At 39.4% G+C, this 15,725-nt stretch overlaps 1 protein-coding gene across 14 annotated transcripts in view; it reads left to right on the plus strand.

The window, feature by feature from the left end:
• The window catches only part of spri (Src homology 2 domain-containing protein sprint), a 143,734-nt gene that overhangs the window by 107,535 nt on the left and 20,474 nt on the right, over window positions 1-15,725 (plus strand). For all 14 annotated transcript variants that reach the window (XM_089475219.1, XM_089475222.1, XM_089475224.1 and 11 more), the window contains one exon: window positions 10,414-10,623. In XM_089475219.1, the coding sequence (XP_089331345.1) occupies window positions 10,414-10,623 (210 nt within the window). The remainder of the gene's footprint in view (window positions 1-10,413; window positions 10,624-15,725) is intronic.

The following is a 15,725-nucleotide window of genomic DNA, read 5'->3' on the forward strand; positions in this document are numbered from 1 at the left end:
TCCAGATTACAATTACAGTAGAATCTGGCTATAGCGTCTGTACAGTTATTACGACAATAATTCTGGTCCCGAGGCAAACTTATATGAGCAAGCTTATAAGGTTTTTGGCATAATCCGGGTATAGCGACCGTGCCTTGAGGGTCGTTATAGCCTGATTCTACTGTAGATTTTTTTTTGGGCTCTTCAACTACCACACTAAGTCATAGTTGCCAAAACTTCACTTAATCGAATTAAAGGCTAACTGAAGTTGGAAAACTTTGGTGAAAACTCTTTCAACTGCTTATATATTTTATTTTCATATAGTAAATGTAAGGATAAGCTCATGCACAGTTAACAAACTTCAGTAAAATGCTCAACATTCATAAAGTTGGATTGAATTGCCTTAAAATTTGATATAAGTTAGTTAAGCATCATTGAATAAATAGTTTTTAGTGTTCTTGTGATTTGTATGAATATATATTCAATGAAAAAAAAAAATAATGTATACGTATTGCTGTAAAGGCTAAATGGTTCTTGGAAGAACTTTAATGAAAACTATATACATTATAAATGTATACTATAATGCATATATATAGGTTTCATTAAAGTTCTGCCAATAACCATTTAGCCTTTAAAGCTAAACGTATGCATATAAAATCAGATATGTAAGTAATCCCTGCACTGTTGCCAAATTTCAAAGGGCTTAATCACACATTTAATCGAATTGTATTTGAGGCTTAAGTAAGGTTGATGAAAGTTTATTGGAAACTATTTTTCAATATTTTATATATTTTGTTTTCTTATAAAAAAAACTACCTAGCCTCTGCCTACGCTGTTGCCAAACTTCATGGGGCAGGATTACTTACACAAATAAATATTGCTTATACAATTTCAGGGCACTTCAAAGTTCAGCCCATTAAATTGTATCTATTATACATCAATTATAATTATTTATCTTACTTTATTCTTGCCAAATGTTACTCAGCACTGTTGCCAAATTTCATGTGAAATTTATTATTTAATTTAATGCAAATCTTTCATTTCTGCCCTATTTTGCTCAGCTCTGATGCGTAACTCCACAGTCCCATCATAGTTTCACATCTAAACTATATACAAAAATATGCAAACTTTAAATCGAGTTTATTGCTTATGGCATTGTTACCAAGTTTACTGTGGCAACGTTGCCAAAGTTCACTTTTACATATGCATGTATGCGTGTATAGCTATAAATATGTAATTCGCACAGTTACTTCGCTCTGGAGCGCAACGTTGCCAGACTGCAGTGGCCAGGCAGTTAATTATGCATTCATAGTGCGGCTGGCCAACAAATCGACAACATGTCAACATCGCGCTTCAATTAGGCTGCCCTACACGCACACACACACACACACACACACTCATATGCACTTGTCATGTGGCTGTCCTGCAGAGTCTGCTTTGATCCGCACTAAAAACTAAACACGCAGACAGAACGCAAAGGCACAAGCCACTAGGCACTAGGCACTAGGCACTAGTCAGAGTCACATATGTCACCATCTAGCAAATGCTATGCTGTCTGTATTTATTGTTGTTGTTGCTTTTGGCGCAGTTGTTGCCATTGCGGTTTTGCGGCCACCTCTGTTGCTGCCATTAAATGTAATTCTCTGTGGTTTTTATGGTTTTTTAAAACATTCAACAGCATTTTACGTGGCTGCTATTTATCTTTTATTTCGGCACTCGCTTTGACCCCCCCCAAAGAACACGCAGTCCTCCATCCGCTCCATCCTCCTCTTCCCCCACTTCATCCATCCTATTTGCGCTCAGCTGCTGTCATGTCCCTTGGCCGTGTCGCCCAGCACGTTTTCAGTCGCTCTTGTTGTTGTTGTTGTTGTTAGTTGTGTGCTGCCGCTGCGTCAGACAATAATTCAGTCTCGAGTGCAATTTGCCAAACTACATAGAGAGAGAGAGAAAGAGAGAGTGAGAGGGACACACACAGAGAGAGAGAGAGAGACTCGCTCACCTTTTGTCAAACTATTAGCCCAATGCACAGTGGACTTTTAATGTTAGCTGCTACTAATGCAAGATCATATTTCACAGACTTAATCCGCCTGATTGCTTCGATCTCTAGTCTTTACTTTACACAGCATAAGAAGAAGAAGAAAGACGAACAAAATAATCAGGATCTTTGCTCAAGAGGCCGTCTCTTAAATTCACTTACTATAACTATACTTAACTTTCAAATTTATAGAGCTCCAGTCACAATATTTTGGAGTTCATAATTTCTAGACAAGAAGGCCAGATAGGTTTCTTATTTTGGGCAACTTAATTGAGAAGGCTAAGAATCATTTCATTTCTAAATATTTTTATAATTTAAAATATACTTCTTTAAAGCAAAATATATAGCAAAACGAATAGTAAATATTAAAGAACAGAAAATTAAAAGGCATTTTTTAATTTTACATTTTTTAATCTTTAATTTGAAAAAAAAAAATGAAATAAATTTTTAGCATCTTGTTTAATAATTTTATTCTAAATTTTAAAATTGTTATTACATTATATTTATATTAAATTTTCTTTTTAAACATAAATTGAATTAAAAAAAGGTATTTAAAAAAAATAAAATACCAAAATTTAATATTAACAACAAAATATTTTAATATAAAGAGAGGAATTACAAAAATAAATAATTAAAACAATAAAAAAAATAATTTAAAAATTTAAAATAATCAACCAAATAAAATACTAAATTTTAAATTTAAAATAAATTAGGAAAAACAAGATGTGAAAAATGTATTAATTTTTAAAAAGATTTCGAAATTTATTGAATCACATTCTTATGCTTTAATGACAGCTGAAAAGAAAATTTCAAATTGCAATTGAATTTTTAAATTTTCTCTAATTTAAATAAATCATTTGCTTGGCATAGAGAATGCCATTTCTAGAACTGCAAAAGCCAAGCGGAGCTTAATTGTGTTGACTTTCATTAATTAATTGCTGACAACTGGAATGAAGTTTAATCAGCAGCAGGAGCAGGAGGGCGAGGAGGAGCAGTAGCAGTAGCAGTAGCAGCAGCAGATGATGCTCTTCTATCATGCTTTACTTCGACATTCGAAGCCATCCATTTGCTTTGTTCTTTCGCTCTTCCTCTTCCTCTTCATCTGCTGGTTTGGCATTTGTCGCAGTGCAAATATTTCATTGCATACTTTTGTGCGGTCGCAATTTGTTGTGCAATTTATTAGATGATGCAGCGCGACGTTTCCCATAGATACACATACATATATAAATATATATACATATATATATCTAAATAGGTATAGACACAGGTAAATGCATTGAAATATTAGATCGTATGGCGGGGAATTTTTATATTGCCATTGAGATAGCGAAATTGTTGCCAATATTGGAAAACTAAATAGCAGTCAGCCAAACAGACAGGCCAATATTTAACAAAAGGTAGCCAGAGGGAGGGAGAGAGAGAGACAGGGGGGGATTGGGGCAGCTGCAGCAGCAATGGCGATTTTCATTTTCAGCCGTCGGCAACGGAAGTCAACTTACTTTCGTTGTCTGCTCAGCGTTCCGGCAACAGCAGCGTCTGCATCTCTGTCTGCTGCTTCCTGACCCTGAAACGGCTTCAGCTGCTCCACAGCAGCAGCAGCTGCTGCTCAAGGCTTTGTGCCTGGGCCTGGCCCAATGGTTTTGGCTGTTTGTCTGGCCGCCTCGCTTGGCTGGCCATTGTGTTGCTGCAGTTGCAGACGCCAAAAGCAGCCAAATTTAAAGTCGCGACTGTTTGCTTAACATTACGCGTAGACAGCCAGCAGCTCACTCACTCTCACCGGCTCTGCCTTCCTTCTCCTTTTTTTCCTTTAGCCAAAATCAAATACATTTTGCTAGCACACATGCGACCAGGAAGCAGCAGCAGCAGCAGCAGCACCAACAGCAACCCCCAGTGGCACTTGAAATTGCAGTCGAGCTACTTAGAAAGCTTCTATATATATATATATATACATATATATATGTATATATGTATATGTATAGTCCTTTTTGCTGCTGCCAGGGGTTGCTGTCAGCGGCAGGCACTCTCAGGCGGCTGTGTGGTAAAATCTGTAAACAAATGAGAGCCTGGGCTAACTTAATAAGTAACGCATTATTGCTGACTGCCTGGATGGCTGACTGGCTGACTGCCTGGCCTGACTGCTTGGGTCCCATCGAAAGGAGTCCGAATAGTTTTTTGTGTGCAATCAAAACAAATACATAAAAAAAAGGGACTCCTCGTCGTCGTCCTCATTGCTTTAATAAGCAATACTTAAGACTTAATGCAGGACATCAAATATGCGCAGCATTTACCTCGCAGTCTCTGCATGGCCCACGTTCCGTTGTTGTATTTTTTCTCTCTATCTCTCTCTCTCTCTCTCTCTCTCTTGGGGTTGTGCTGGCTTGAGTTTCTCTGCTGCTGCTACTGCTGCTGCTGCCTGGCTGTGATTTTTGATTTAAGCATAATTTTGCAAAATGCTCAGCGCTCGACGCTTGCCGGGACATCCTGCTGTGTCCTGCTGTGCGCTTTGAAATATTTTCAAACGTCTCTTCGAGGGATTTTCTGCAATTTTCCCTTTTTTTTTTCGCTCCTGCTCTCTCCATTTTCCATTTACGTTTGCTCCGTCTGTCTGTGCCAGTCTCGCATTTAAATGTTTGCCAAATGAACAGACAGCATTGCCATTGCCCGATTTCCATTTCAATGCGTGGCGTTGTCTTGGCTCGTTTCCTGTCGCTAGACAACGCTGCGTATGATTAATGCCTGCTGAAGATCAACATAGAAGAGAAAGAAAATGAAACCCGTTTAATAAATGACATCAAAAATTAAAACTCGCTGCTGGCGCGTAAATCAAATTTCTATTTACACACAGATGCCATTGATACACACACACACACACCCACACACCCACACACAGAGAAGTATTTACAAGGTGTTTTTGGGCAACCTAATTTGACAGTCGGCCAGAAATAACTCAATTAGTGCCGCGACCTTTTTTTTTTTTTTTTTTGCTAGAAAGTTTGTACACGACCCAAACACAAACTGAAGCAGAAAAAATCCCCCTATCTCTCTCTCTCTATATATATATTTGTATATACATTTATATATATTTGTCCGAAAAAAGGTCAACCCTATCCGTGACGTTGTTAGCGGTAACGAGTCATTGCGTGGGCTGAGCTTGGAGCGTGGCGTGCAGCAAAGGCCACTTGACTTGCTTTTTTCTCTTCTTTATTTTTTAATTCGACAAGTGAAGTAGCATTTGCAACCGTGCATACCCTGCTTTTGTAGGGGTTAATTGCTGTGGGCTGTGATAATTTGAATGAGCTTCACACGGAGCAAAATGCGGCGGAAGACCAGCTGCGCAACCAGGTCTAGCTCGCAGGTCTAACTAGAAGAGTTTTAAAAATTTTAAATAAAAAGAAGAAAAATTTTAAATATTAAAAAAATACAAGCTTTAAATGTATACTTTAAAAAAAATGTATATAAAAATATATAATAAAATGTTGGAGTGATGGCGTCGCCGATAAGTAAAAGACCGGCTTGTAGTTTCCTCGTCTTTATTTGTAGATTAGAGCTGTGTCGCTCGTATAGTATTGTGAATATATAGTTGTATCGAAATGTCAGTACCAGGAGAGGCAAGTGACAAGTGAGGCGCGAGACGAAGTACTCAGCGGGCGCTAAGTACCGCGAACCAGTAGGAGAACTGGGTGATGTTATTAACAGAATGCTGTTAACAACATAACATTGTGTGGTGCGGGAGGAGCAATTCTTGTTAATGGGATCTGGCATTAACATACTCCCCCCCCCTTGCAAGGATTGCAAATTAAGACGTCGTGTCCAAGCTGGAGACCTCTTGCTGTGCGGATCAAGGTCGTCAGCGGAGCTGTGACCGCCTGTTTAGGAGTCGAGGCGGAGAGACATGCTGATCCCTGGAGATGCAGGAGCGTGTGGTGATTCTGGCCACACGTTTTGCAACGTCCCTTGCTTCGGCAGGATTGCCCGGAGTGCTCGTGAGCCAAGCAGTTCGTACAGTACTTATGTGTAAGTACCGCACGCATCCGCTTCTCCCCTGAAAGGCCCAGAAAACGCTGGCAATCCCGGAGACCGTGGGCTCCTGGGCACACGCGGCACTGGAAGGAATTGGTACCGCGTGGCTTGCTGCTTTCTGATGACGGCGTCTTTATCTGGAAGATCGAATGAGTTGGAGGTAGAATTACTTGCTCGTTAGGACACAACATGGAGGTTAGTTTGACAGCACAAGGAGGACGAGGATCGGGTTGAAATGATGGGCCTGAATGAAGAATATCATTCAGTGCTGGACGAAGAGCCTTGAAACCGACCCTCACTTTCGGAGTGGTGCTGTTTGGAGCTCGGAATGGAAGAGCTTCGTCAGATGATACGGTTGGCGGAGACTCAAGTTTCGCCTCTTCCGAAACGGAAACCTGAGTTGTGAAGGAGGAGACCGTTCCTGGTATCATCTGTGAAAGTGGGCCTGTCAGTACCCAACCGAAAACAGTCTCCAGACCTATAAGAGGCCCACAAATATTAGGGTGATAACCTCCCTGAATGATAGTCGGAAGGATATCCGCGCCTATCAGGACATCAATTTCCGCACTCTTGTAGAACTCGGGGTCAGCTAGCTGAATTTTCGGAAGTTTGTTTAACAAGAGTTGCGGAACTGGGGACGAAGGGATGTTACCAGCCAGATTTGGAACGACGAGAGCAGAAGCCTTGATTCGCATTCTCGGCTTCAACGGAGAGCCAATATCAAAGTTGCATACCTTGTGTGCCTCAGCTGTCACTGCTTGATTCAGGCCGGAGACCTGAGTATGCACGGACTTGAATGGCAACTTGATTTTTCGGAACAGTCGCTCAGAAATGAAAGTCGCTTCGGACCCTGAGTCGACTAAAGCACGGGCGGGATAAGTTGCGCCGAAATGGCATATATTAATCACCGCCGTGCCGAGGAGGACACCTCGTGTGTTGGCAGCCAGATACGTTTGGACGTTGGACATAACTGGAAATTTGAAGTGCACAGGAACACAAGAATGCAATCCCAACTTTCAGTGGATATCTGAGCATGCTCGATTGCCGTGACACATCTGTGCATAGTGCTATGCAACTCTCTGAGAGCCGAGCCTGACTCCTTGGTGATCTTGGAAAGGTTGAGAAGAGTTTTAAGCTGGCTGTTGACTAACAGCCGCTTATTCTCAAACCGATCACACAAAGAGACCCAAGCCGATGCAAAGCCGTCGTTTGTGAGAGGATACTCTGCGACTAGTGCGTTTGCATCGCCTGCTGTTTTTGAATTAAGGTGGAACAGCTTTTCCACCGGAGTTAAACACGGATTGTTTATGTAGATCGCAGTAAAAAGATCGCGGAATGTTGGCCAGCGCAAGTAGTCGCCGTGGAACACTTCCATGTCAACGGGTGGAAGGCGACAGCCTTCAGACGTGGCGAAAGGAGCGGACATAGGAGCGGGCGGTGTACTCGATGCGGAAAGTGCGTCGATCTGTACACCCAGACGGGTCGTACACCGCTCGTAGACAGTGTAGCAGTTGTCGAATTTGGCCTCCGTGGCTTCAACTTCGCCACTGCTCGCCCCTTGGCTCAATGCTCTGGCACAGACCTTATATTGCTGCTCAGCATCATCCCACAATGCCTTGACCCGATCTCGACGGATCTCGAAGGCCCGGAGCTGAGCCGCCTGGGTGGCATTAGAGTCTCCGGGACCGTCAGTTATTGTATATTTAGAAAAATAAATAATTTATGTATACTTTTTTTTAAATATTCAAAAAAGCCTATACAAATAAAAATCTACTTTTTAAAATAATAATACAGATACATATATTGAAAACTATATTTTTTTATATATAATAATAAAACTAAAAAATATATTATATATAAAAAAAATATAATTTGCAAAATATATATTAATAAAACTAACAAGAGAAAAATAAAAAATAATAATAATTTATAATATCGTTCACAATCGACACTGTCTTAGCTATTTGATTGCCAAAGAAAGATACTCTAAGATAATAAAAAATCCTCTTAATTTTTTTTTTTTAATATATTTTATCTTTTAATCTCAGATTATTATCTATAAAGTACTTCATAACAGGGCTGCGAATTATGCTCAAATCCATCAAACTTGTCTAGCCTTATGCTCGAATCCTCGAGTTTGTTAAGGGTGCTTTGCGAGGGCTCGTTAAGGGTTCGTTTCTCAATGAGCAGTAAATTAAATTTAAATATAAATCAGAAATAAATATATTACTTGATTTCCTTTATGAGTTTTTTATGAAATCAAGCCAAAGCAGAAGAAAGAAAATCTGCAATGAAATCTAATAAATCGAATCGACCTAATCAAATCTCTAGCTTGCGCTCTATGAAGCATTTTGTAAGGGTATATTGTATGTTTACATACTTATTAATACAATATATGTATACATGCATATATATGTCTATAGACTCTGCCTGATATGGTATGAACTTGTTTGTCTACTCGAAATTTGCATTTCCATAAGCTGCGGCGCGGTTGCCTTGGCATCAATTTGGCATCGCTTACAGTTGGCAAACATCAACAGCAGCAGCAGCAGCAGCAGCAGTCGCTCTTTGGCATCATTACACACAGAGACAGAGACAGGGAGAGAGAGATGGTAATGGAGAGAGAAAGAGTGAGTGAAAGCGACCTCTGCTCCCATTAAAGACTCGGCACCCTGCAGTTTCAGCCCCTGCGGCTGCATTTTTTGATTCGAGGCGCATAAAAGTATGCTACGGCATTGTAAGAGGCCTCGAGATGAGCGACGCAACACAATGAGAAAAAAAGAGAGAAAAAAAGAGAGAAAAAAAGAGAGAAAAAAAAAGAGGAAAATACAGACTGAACTTCAAAAGACCGCCCACGGCAATTTTCAATTAAAAACGCCTACGCGAATGCTACAGAAATTTCAGTTCACTTCTGCTTGCAAGCGAGATGCGTGGCAGCATGCGGGTTGCTCTCACTGCCGGCTCCTGCCAGCCTCGCCTGCCCTCGAGCTCTTTTAAAGTTGTGCCCCAAAAATTTAGTTGATGGCCTGACATGAGATTGCACTCAAGATTTGACAGCATGTGTGTGTGCGTGTCTGTCTATCTATCTGTGCCTCTTTACAAGATATGGCCAACAGCTATATGTCAGAGCAACGTACAGTACAACTGCGCATCTCAAGCATTGACAAAATGGGATAGAAAAAAAAATATATATATATACATATATATATAAGAAGCGCATGTTCTGGCCATGGCTTGCGATGGCAGCGCACTTGAGTGGCGCTCGAGAACGTGGCTAAATGCGGTCGAGCACGTTGTTGCTGTTGTTGTTGTTGCTGTTGCTGTTGTCTAGCCCCTTGTTAGCTCTAAGGTGAAGAACTTAAGCTAAAAACGTAGCCCAAGCTGTGACAGTTGTATGACAGTTGCACTGCCTGCTGCACTTCACTTCACTTCACATTAGGAGCTTTCTGAGACAAGCTACAGATTTGAATTATTAGATATAGTCACCTTTAAGTTGTGACTAATATAGTATTAGGACAGTTCTAGTGTCTGTATAACAGTTAACAACAAAATCAGACTAGGACTGTTAAGTGTCTCTCAGCTCCAAATAATATTTACAACTTGGATTGGAATTTATAGTAGCTTCTCTCGTATAATCGAAGATATCTTATGCTCTTTAATATTTCTGCTTAATGGGTAAAGCTTTATATCACTTACTTTCACTTTAATCTCAGTGTTGTCATATTCTTGTATAACACATATGGGCGTATGTTATAGGCAGGTGTATACTCTTTTTCACTTATTCTATGTATATCACATACTCCAGTCCTTATCATACGATTTCTGTTATACAAACGCATGTCTAAATGTTTTTATGGCAGTTATAATCGTATATATTGTATACTTGATATATATGATATCAGGTAAGATAAATTTATTCCTGAAACTTACGCAAAGATTTTGTATAACAGTTATGACTGCGATATGACTAAAACTATTTTTTTGTAATTTTCAACCATTACTATTTGGAAAGTATGTTAGTTTCATCACCAATTAAAAAAGCGGACTTTTATGCATTTTATATAACACTTATTTATGCTTCATTTGTATAACAGTTGCCAATAGGAATTCTATTTTGGGAACTCGTAAGTTTCGTGATTAGTTAAAGTAGTAGGCAGGTTAAACTAAAGGTAAACAGAAGTCTGTTATAACACATATACTGTGCTACAGTTTGATATGAGCAAAGTCTAAGGTATACCATTTTTTTCGTTATACAAGCAACATACTATACAATAAATAAATAATACTAGTTTTAGACTAATTAAGATTAGTTTTAACTATGCTTTGTATGACACATTATAACAGCTACTTATTGAATGCTTTCCCATCTTCCATTGCAGTCACGCACATCTCTCGTCTCTAGCTCGGAGGGCGGCATTCTGGCCGAAGGCGAGACATCCAGCGAGGAGAGCTCTCGCGATTCCAGCAACGATTCGCCGCCCTGTGATTTGGGCCTGATGGAGCGATTGCTGCTAACGCATCCCATGTGGTTTCTGCCCGGCATTCAGCGTTCCGGTGCCGTGCACCTGCTCCAGGGCAAAGAGGAGGGGGTGAGTGTTGATAATTATGAATATATTGATAGCGCTTAATGAGGCAATTGCGAGCGTATGCAAAAATTATGCATTGCCATAAAAACCGGAACACACAGCCAGCTGACCACAAAATTTGCACACAATTTGCCCAGGCCGAGCAAATATGAAATGCGAAACAAAAAAGCGACCAAAAAAAGCAAATCCCAATGGATGATGCAAACAGGCGCATTTACATAAACAAATTGCAATCAATTAACGTGAATGTGAAAGGGCAGCAGAGCGGGGCCATGGAGGGGCAGGGCCAGGGTCAGGGGCAGCGGCCGGGTGGTTTGGGTTTGGGTTTGGTAGCAATCGGGATTTGTGGTGCGTGTCCTGGACAAACACACAGACAGTGAAGCACACAGATTCATTAATATTACGACAGCGACAACAATGCGAAGCCCTTTTAATTGTAAATGTATAAAGATAAACAAAGAAATGTTGCCAGGCATCCAGCAGCCGGAGAAGTAGTATGTATAGCAGCAGGAGTGGGAGGCGGAGGCGTTGTCCAGGACTCGCGCTGCTGCGCTTGCAAATACATTGAAATTTATCTGGCTGCCAGCAAAAGGCAGACGACGCTGCGGCACATGACAAAGGCGACGAGAGACAATAGCCAGCCAATGGGATTTGTACACACAAAAACCGTCTAGATGGGGCTGGCCAGCAAGCAGCAGCAGCAGGAGCAGCAGCAGCAGCAGAAGCAGGAGTTGGGCCATGAGACCGACTGCTGCTGGTTGCTGCTGGTCATTTGGCGATTCAAGTCGCTTTGCATAGACAATTGAAATTACAACGAAGCGAACAGGAGAAACGCCCAACAAATTGTACAGATTCAATAAGTTGGCAAGCCGGCCGGACTGCCGGCAGGACAATGCCAAGTCGCAGTGTCCTTCGCAGCAATTATCACGTGTTCGCCAGACAGCCTGCCTGACTGGCTGGCAGGATAACAGGCAAATGGTTTCAGTGAATGCTTCATCGAATCGCCTGAATGCCAACTAAATTGCTATCCATTTGTTAGCCCAAGGCGACCTCAAGTGGGGGGCGTGGCAAATGCATCACAAATTGTAAATTATATGCCAACATTTATATAAGTGAGTCTACAGAGACTGCGACTTGGCCAGAGAAAGTTGTCAACTTAATTGAAAATAACTTGACAAAAAATGCGAAAATTTATTGTTATATTTATGCATTTACATAAAAATATATATCGATATATAATGTTATATATGCATCTATATAACACGAATATATCCAGCTGCTTTTATCTCATATTTATATATAATCCAATAAAAGCAAAGTAAAGCAATGTTCGCCCATCAAAAGCAGATTTTTATGTTAAATAAAATTTCGTATTGTTCGTCAATGCTCGACTAAGGAATACCGCGCAATCAGCTGCTGCTCAGCTGTCCAAAGTCTCTAATATCTCACTTTAAATTTATTTTTAGTATATTTTAATATTCTAATCGTATAATGAATCATCTCAGAGCTAAAATATTATACTAAAATAATTTTTATAATTTCATATATTTGAAACGAAATTTTGTATAAAAATTAATTGAATTCTAAACTCAATAGTATGTAGAAAAGATCAAATAAAATTTAAATTAAAATAAAATAATAATAATAATAATAATAATAATAATAATAATAATAATAATAATAATAATAATAATAATAATAATAATAATAATAATAATAATAATAATAATAATAATAATAATAATAATAATAATAATAATAATAATAATAAATTCATTGATTAGTCAGCTTCATTACCTGTTATTGTTAATGTGTCTCAAGAGAGATAATTGAGCAAAAAAAAAAAAAAAAAAAAAGAGCTCCTCCCAATACACCAGAGCTTCTAATAATAAATTATATTAAAATAATTATCGTTGCATTGCCAAGAAATAATCGTATGTTGATTTTGCTTAGAAAACATATGTCTCACATACTTGCAAAAAACAACAATTGAATTCGTTCTAGTTTCGAAAAAAAAAAAAAAAAAAAATCAACTTCAATTCAAGCGTATGTATACTAACATACAATAAAAAAAATTTTAAACAAAAAAACTTTTCCTGTAAAATTAAATTTTTCAACATGCGATCATTCTGTGAGAATGCGACATTATTAATTGAATTTTTTTATTCTCAAACACACAAAAGCCAAAAGCCATATACCCCATTTAGGCATTTTCATGCAGGGTATTAAAACTTATGTAAATGCCATTTTTTACAAAAATATATAAATATATGTATTTATATGCATACATGCATGAAATATGTCGCTTTTAATTAAAACTCTGCTTTTCTCAATTGCAAATATTTGAATCGGCGAAATATTTTGCTATTGAAATATTGCTTTGATTAAGTTTTAATTGAAATCAAATACTCGTTCCTTGAATGCGAACTCGAATGAAATGTAGCGCAAAACTTTTCACATATACAAATGTGAGTTGACAGCGCGAAAAGCAGTTTAACTACAGCTGTGCGGCTTGACTTTAGCTCCACACTGTGATTGCAGTTGGTCTGGGATCTGCTTTGGGTCTGCTCGATGTGCCGCTGAGTCGCCTAAAAGCAGGCAACGGAAATTTCAATTACGAACTTTGCCTGCATTGAATATCGAACGGTGGCACGCGACAGCCAGCAATGAGGCAAGAAAAAGTGAAAAGCGTTTTTCAACTTGCCAATTCACAATTGTCGAACGCGTCGCAACAATGGCGCATTGATTGCAGGCGAGGGGCCAGAGTTGGGGGCGCAAAACTTTTCACTTTTTGCCAACTGCTGCACCGTCAAAGCGCACCCCCCCCCCCCTCTCACCCCCTCTTGCTCTTTGGGGCCTTTTCTTGCATTTTCTATTCGCCTATTGAAACGCTAATTGCATGCGTCGGCGTCGCAGCTGGCGTCGCCGTCGGCAATTACACGCCCCGTCACTCCAGTGGCCGGCAGCGCAGCAGCCATTAGGCGACCCATTGGCAACTGGCAACTGGCGACTCCGTGTGGAGCAGTTGTTGCTACGCATTTGTTTATGCGTTTAATAAAAAAGTATTTGCATAATTGAAATTGAAATTGAAGCAGCCGCTTCAAGTGGCCGCGCACCACACCGAAACACCACTCCAACCACAATGCCCGCATCGAGCTGTGTGACCCTCTGTGTAAACTGCATTGGTAAATGTTTGTAATTAAAAATCAATCAATATGTTTGAGCTACGAATGCGGCGATGGCGTTGGCTACGGCTACAGCTACGGCTGGGGCGATGACTACGGCCATGGCCGGGGCTATGGCTATGGCTGGCCATTTGTGGCAACACATGTGGCTGCAACAACAGCAGCCTAGCGTTTGGTCCATTTGCCTGCCTGGTATTTTAATTACTTGTTTTGCCTGCTGTCGGTTTCTATTTTTTTTTCCTCTTCCACTCTCCCACGCCTCCTTACTCACTGTCAGTCCCTCCCCCCTCTATTTTGTTCTTTTATTTCAACTCCATCAATCATAAACAGTTCGAAGCTGCAACCGGAGAAGCTGTCCAGGCGAACGCTTGGTCACATGTGCGTATAGGATTCTTGCTGTAATTTCAGGCTTTCGTCTACCCTGTCAAATAAGCTGGCATAGGATATGCTTGCATATACATCAATTTTGATATATGTATATTGAGCTCAGCTTACTTATGCTGCATGTAAGGCTAGCTGAAACTGGACTAACTAGAATCCGATTACAATGACGCTCAAGGACAGTCTTTATACCCAGGAATATCATATAAGTCTACTGATATAAGTTTACTAAGCTTATCTGGACCAGAATATAGAACCCTACAATCGCTATAAGGCGTGTCGCTATAACCGGATGCAACGGTATATACATTCGCATTCATCAGCTCAACAACCTGTTGGAAGTGTAGCTGACCCGATGGAGTATATATATTCTAGCTAAGCATAGTAAGCTAGTCGATTTATCTCTGATCATCTTTTCGTATGCATTAATGGCTCATAAGATCTAGAGGCTTTTTATCGTTTCATATATAAAAGATCGATTTTTTTCAATGAATTAATAACTGCTCTAATTTTTAGCTTAACGATGCGGGGTTGTTATTAACATTGATTAATAAATTGAAATTAATTGGAGCTGGAGTCTTGAAATCTTGCATTCAGTTTCAATTAATCGATAAGTAATACCATTTGAAAGTTATCGGCAAGCATTATATTATCGAAATTTAGTAGTTAAATTATACGTGATTGGAGCTAGAGAATTCAAATTTTATATTTCGTTTCAATTAATCGATAGCTACTTCCCTTTTGAGGTTATCGATAAGGCTTTTTTGATTGAAATTTAGTTGTTAAATTATATATTCTCATGTTTGAAGAGCGAATATTTCGAAATTCAGCATTCAGTTTCAAGTTTATTTTATACAATTTTTCTTTACTAAATATTTTGAATATCAGCTTAAAATTTTACTAACTTCCTGAAAATGTATTTCAGTTGCAAAATGAACGCAATGTATGAGAAATTTTAAATTCAAAATAATATATATAAATGTTCAATATTGAAATGCGTTGAGTAAAGAAAAACTTTGATCAATATGAAAACATCTTCGAGCTGATATATTTTTCCTATAAATGTGCAAATTCTAGCAACGGTATCTACTAGTCGGGCAGTCCCGCTTAAAGCACTTGTAATCGTTTTTATTTTTTGTTTTTGTTTTGGTCAACATTTGGCGTCAGGGATTTGGTTATGCCGGCCACAGAATGTAATTAGCAGCAAATGGCGAATGATGAAGGCTCCACGTGTGCAGTCGATAGGAAATGATTCTGTTGACTGTTTAGCAGCACAGCAGCTGGGACATCATTAGCCAAGTCAATAGAGGTGGCGCATTAAAATATATGTAGAATATATGTAAGAGCAGTGCATTTTATAGCTCTAACAATATTTACGTCTGTATTTATCTTTAAAGTATATTTTGGGTCTTTTCCCCTTTTCGGTATTCTCTTTGAGAGTGCATTTGATTTATGCGTCGCTATCGCGATTGCAATTGCAATTGCCTAGCCGCAGGCATTGGCTCAAAATGAACTTGTTAAGCTGCAGCTGCAGTCGCC

Source organism: Drosophila arizonae, chromosome X (assembly GCF_054131065.1).
Source record: "Drosophila arizonae isolate 15081-1271.41 chromosome X, UAZ_ARI_1.0, whole genome shotgun sequence".
Classification (NCBI taxonomy): domain Eukaryota; kingdom Metazoa; phylum Arthropoda; class Insecta; order Diptera; family Drosophilidae; genus Drosophila; species Drosophila arizonae.